Below are 5,651 nucleotides of genomic sequence, written 5' to 3' on the forward strand. Positions count from 1 at the left end.
GACTCTTGATTTTGATGGGCATCAACAAGCTACCAGATTATAAACTTTACTGGAGTAAGAACAAGTTCATGGCAAATGCCGGTTTTCAGAGCTTCATGCCAGTAAAACGCTATGAAAAACTCACACAGTATCTACATTGTAGCTCAGTTACTGATGACAATGATCAATTCTGCAAAATTCGATCCCTGATGGACCTGGTGTCAGAGAACATAAGTAATACAGTCCAGGGCAATACCAAACAATTGATGAAGGGATGATTGCGTACAAAGGCCGCCATACAGTTAGTTTTTTTTTTCTAAATTCTTAAATAAACAAGCTTTCCTCCCGCAGCTTCAATTTAAAAAAAAAAGTTATTAAAACTTTTTCCAGGCCATCTACAAAAAGAAAAATTAAAAAAAAAAGATGTGATGGGAAAAATATAAATTTAACAAAAATGGAATGCCCATTAGAATTAATCATGATTAGTGTCATCTCCCTCTGGAGATGACACATTAAGTTTGAATCACCGGAAGTGAAGTCCTAGTGTAAGCTGCCATTGATAAGCTGGCGGTCTGACAAAGGAACTGACGATGACACGATTTCTAAATATAGCGATGTAAACAAAATTGACCAAAGTCTGTCATATTATTATTAAACAAAATGGTGCATCTTAAAATAAAACTACACCAGGGTTCATTAAGAGTAATAGAGGTAGGATCACTTGGGTGGTGGTGGGTCTTTTTTAACGGCTTATATATGTACATAAACATTGTATCTAGGCTATTGCGTAAAACGATGGTCAGCGCGCGGGGATCAAAATACACAAAACATGGCATATTGAATGTTTAAGCCAAGGCGTGGATCCAAGATTTACTGACGAAAGAAAACAGTGAAAACATTTAAATAACAACTCACATTAAATGCATATATACAATGGCAAAAACTTTACTTTTATGAGCACTTTAGTCAATCGATAATTAATGCCGTATATATATGAAAAATAAAACAGAACTTAATAAAAAAAAAAAGAAATTTCGAAGAAAAGAAATTTTACCTAAAAGCACAATTTAGGCAGAAACATAAATGCCTCTGATTTAAGTAGCTCAGTGCTGCAGGATTTGAAATAAAGATCATAAAGAAACATTATGAGTATCTTCCCGGATGTGTGCACTATATTCTTTTTTATTTAAATTTACCCCAGTAGGAAAGTTTTAGGAAAAGATACAGTTTTCTTTACCTGGCTCAGATTTTAAGAATTAATAAACAAAGCAACTGTTACCATTTTCTTTATGCAATTCTAATTTGCGTTTTTTTTGTCAATGAGAAAAGGTAAAAAAAAAATCACTCCTCGTATTCTTGAAATAAAGCCAAAATTATAAAATGTTTGTCTTATGGAACAGCCTATAAAATCGATGTTGGTAGATTGGGGTTCCTTTCGGTGTGTTAATACTTCATTTTAAATGGTAACGTTTCAATTTTATTACCTTTCTATGCATGATTTTTTTTTCCCAGGAGCGTATACATGTACATGTTCTTATATTATACATAATATAGCGTTAAAACATGAATCTGCATGGGCAGCAGAAGGGCATGATGCTGGAGTGTCTCAATTTTTCCCTTGATATTCCCAGTGGCTCGATAATCAATCAAATCCCAGTGGCTCGATGGCCAAGTCTCTTCAGAGGATACGATTAAGGAACATAAGGAAAGTCTTTGGAATTAATTCAGGTTCAGATTAATTTAAGTTGGCGCTTTAAAACTTCTTTGCTGCCGTGGTAGGCGGCTAAAAACTAAAGTCAAAAGGAACGCTAAGTTTTTATCCATCTTCTTTCGGAATAATTGTTAAAGCTACATATGGCGTACCTGAGCTAAAAAATAAAAATACGAGATTGGGTTTACTAAACATGATATATGTTATTACGTTGAAATTAAATTTTTCACCGATTTTGAACTTGAATAACCTCATGTTTCCATAGTTCGACTGATTAAAAAAAAATAAACTGTGTCTGTTAATTAAAATCTGAATCGGTTATTGTTATAAATTTCTAATATCTTTGAAACGTGATTGATTTAAATTGTGTAATTTACAGGAAAGTCCTATTTTTATATAAAGTAATAAAACAAACAGAAAGACCCTTTAAGTTAGGTAATCTGAACTTATAAAAAAAAAAGAATACGCAATATATGACTTTAAATAATTCTTACGAATATTTCTCAGTGGTTAGAATTTTTTTTTACAGACATTTTACAAAATATATTTAAACTGAATAAAGCATATTTACAACAGGTAAAATAATACAGGCACATAGCACCAGGAGGGCCGTCCCCTTCCACTTTTTTCCCCAAACATTGAAAAGGCGCACCCTTTGCCCCTCTTTCACCTTTTGTTGCAGTATGGTACGTCAAATCATCCCAAGAGAATATATATAAAATATGTTTGTCGGAAAAGTTGTAATCCCTCCTTCCAAGAAATGAAAATGTTGAGTTCAGATAGCCCTTTTCCCCTTGTCAAAGATTATTCAGATAAATAGTCGATTTTTTTTTATCCTCCACCCCCCATTTTTTTTTCAAAAGCGATACTACTGCCTGTAATAGCTTAGAAAATAATAGAACATTCCACTGTTTATTCTGTGACATTAATGAAGCCAAAGAGATGACATTTCAGGCTTTCTGGAAAGCCAAACATGTACATATATTTATATTAGGCTAAACAGTATATTCCATCTTAACCTGTTCGCTGGGGCCTCAAAGTGTGGTTACGCTGCGACAGTGTGTCCGGCTTTTGTCACCAGTTTGAGGTGTACATGGGGAGAGCACGTGGTCAGCGACAGAGTATTCCGCTGGGCCAGGGCGTGGTAGAGAGGCTTACAGAGAGTCTTGTTGGAAAGAACTTTCATGTATTTTATGACAGTTTTTTCACATCGATAACCTTAGCTAAAGTTCTGCTAGCAAAGAAAATCTTCTCCTGTGGCACTATAGTAAGGAACAGGAAAGGCTTTCCCACTGACTTGAAGTCCCTCCCCACACTTAATAAAGGGGATTTTCTCATCAGGTACTAAATTGCTACTGGTCTATTTATTTGGAAAGTAGTAATGAATTATGAAATTCAAAATCAGTGTCAAATTACTCAGCTGATGAATTTAAATACACAATTCATTCCAGTGACTTCAAAAAGAGTTTAAATTACATGTATTAAAATTTTGTTTATAGACAGGATGGCAAATTGACGGCCACCGTCTGGATGGATACCAGACCCGTGGCTGTGTTAGCGACAAATTCTTCGCCCCTACAGGAAAGTACACCCGCGTCACGGAGACTTAAGGACGGATCTACAGTGGTGATTCGCCGACCCGAGTCCATCGCAAATTACCAAAATTATTTCCGAGGGGTCGATATTTTCGATCAGTTACGATCGAACTACAGTATAGGCAGACAGAGTAGAAAATGGTGGAAGTACTTATTGTATTTCCTTATTAATTTGGCCGTCATCGACTCCTTCATCATCTTTAAAGAAAGTGGTCAGTCAAGGAAAAAAAGATACAGTCAACTGGATTTTCGATTGGCATAAGCGGAACAGCTGATTGGAAAATTTTCTGGGAGAAAAGAGCCTACTTCAAGTCACAAACTTCAAAATTTGACAGACTATAAATTTGTACGTAAGGTTGGTGAGATCCAGGTCCTACTGCAAGCGGTGCTTCGTATCAACACCAAGGAAAAGAAAAGACACTTGCTACGGGTCTGTAATGTCCATCTATGCAGCAATTCCCGTTTTAATGATCATCATGGAATCCAACAACAGCGAGAGGAATAAAGTTATTGTTGAATTTTCAAAATTGCATTTTCCTGATTTATTTTGAATAGTACATCAATTTTTCACGATAGATATTTTGAATTTTGTTGGTATTGCAAATAAATTGCATTGATATTTATTTCTAAAAAAAAAAATAATACTACTTTTTAAAAGATTATATTTCAAACGTTAACCTATATGAATTATAGAATTATCTTGTTTACAAATGTCTTCTGAAGTTCTTAATCAATACCTACTACACCTTGCAAAAAAGGGAAATATATTTAATACGTAAAGTTGTTTTTTTTTCTGTTTTATTTTATTATTTACGCTTAACTTTAGAGAATCTTGTACCGCGCTAGAGCTTGCGGGGAAAAGGTAACGTAATATTTCTATGACGTGAACATTAAGTGTATGTTGCGTCACGGTTAAGTAAGTTGTACATATGAAACATATCAGAAAGCAGTTGAAAATTAAATCGTCATTTATACAGAAATCTAGAATAAAGTTTATAAAATAGCAAAGACAAAGAAAATTGATGTTCATGTCAATTCATACACATCTGTTCTTTAATACTTTACATCGGGGTAGATTTTGGGATAACCTTTTTTTACTAGTACATAATATATTTCACCTATTTCATTAACAAATGTAAAACATTTCACATATCTTACTGTAACGTGTAAACCTACTGGGTTCTACAAGGGACAAGGGTTCTATATATATATTTTTCCTCTTACTCTATCTGAGTTGTAGTTAATTGGATCTATGTACAAATAATTTAAGAATGGTAGGCCGTGGTTCCAGAGCAAGGTAACCTGCAGTGTGTTCCTGGAACAGCCATTGTTCTGTGAAGTACCAGGTTCTTTCACCCTTATTCAGAATTACTTCGCCCCGGTACCTCACCACAATTCTTCTTGACTGCTCCCTTTCCACTAGTGTCTAACTTCTAACCTTTGCTCTTTTTTTCTTTATTTATTCTTTATTTCCTTTATTTCTTAAAGAGTGGCTTTATTACCTCTTGTCTTCAGCTTTCTTCTCTCAGTCTCCACTTCTACTGATTTTGTTATATAGGGCCTGACATCTGCTAGCGTCTCCTTTTATACACTTGGCTTATTCTACCTACCAAAGGGGTGATCAGCCTATTGGAAAAGTCCATTTTCCAATATCCCCTCAGATTCACTGAAGATAGGTATAGCCAAATACATTACCCATTACATTACTTTATGAAATCTTAATATACAATACATGGTTTATTCTAACTAGAGTTTAATAATATTATCATATAAATATATCTGTTTAGGTTTCGATACTAAAACAACACTTACATGAATGCAAATCAGTTATCTGGATGATTTCGCTTCAAACAACAAGACTGCAAATTAATAAGACACCTATTAATTTTGTTTTCAAACTGTGGAATGCGCTTTGATAATCGCAAAATCGATGATGATGATGATGATGATGATGATGATGAAATGACAAATACATGCAGAGTACTTTTTTTCAGTTTGGAATGGTGATATTCAGGAATAATTATTTTTAAGAAGTTTGAATCGTCTTTTGTTTCATGATATGTTTTATAGCTAGATAGCCAGAACTTGTTAACTTCTTTGTCGTATACATGTACATGTACTAAAATTTACTCTTCCCATCATATAGAACATAACCTTAGAAAAAAAAAGATAAATTAAGATCTTAAGAACTTTGGTCTATATCTAACGATGCATGAGGGTTGATCCAAAAGTAATATCACAACTGCTATGAAATCCTTAATAATCAAATGTTATTCATAAAATTCTACAAAACAATAAGCCTATTCTGTTGTTGTTGTTGTTGTTGTTGTTGTTATTGTTGTTTTTTTTTTTTTTTGTTTTTTTTT

General features: G+C 33.8%; 1 protein-coding gene across 1 annotated transcript; it reads left to right on the forward strand.

The window, feature by feature from the left end:
* Window positions 1–2,721: 2,721 nt before the first annotated feature.
* LOC133194858 (piggyBac transposable element-derived protein 4-like) lies at window positions 2,722–3,628 on the forward strand. The gene is made up of 2 exons (XM_061330766.1): window positions 2,722–3,031; window positions 3,190–3,628. The coding sequence occupies exons 1-2, from the start codon at window positions 2,784–2,786 to the stop codon at window positions 3,545–3,547; spliced, it is 606 nt and encodes a 201-aa protein (XP_061186750.1). The 5' UTR covers window positions 2,722–2,783; the 3' UTR covers window positions 3,548–3,628.
* Window positions 3,629–5,651: the final 2,023 nt, after the last annotated feature.

Source organism: Saccostrea echinata, unplaced genomic scaffold (assembly GCF_033153115.1).
Source record: "Saccostrea echinata isolate AGI-Se365-2 ecotype Australia unplaced genomic scaffold, CSIRO_AGI_Sech_v1 ptg000029l, whole genome shotgun sequence".
NCBI classification, from domain to species: domain Eukaryota; kingdom Metazoa; phylum Mollusca; class Bivalvia; order Ostreida; family Ostreidae; genus Saccostrea; species Saccostrea echinata.

What these genes read in the sequence shown, in the direction of transcription:
- LOC133194858 (XM_061330766.1), top strand. Translation starts at nt 2,784, where the DNA reads ATGGGGAGAGCACGTGGTCAGCGACAGAGTATTCCGCTGGGCCAGGGC. An exon ending in AAAGGGGATTTTCTCATCAG is followed by an intron (nt 3,032 to 3,189) that starts GTACTAAATTGC and finishes TTTTGTTTATAG; the next exon opens with ACAGGATGGCAAATTGACGG.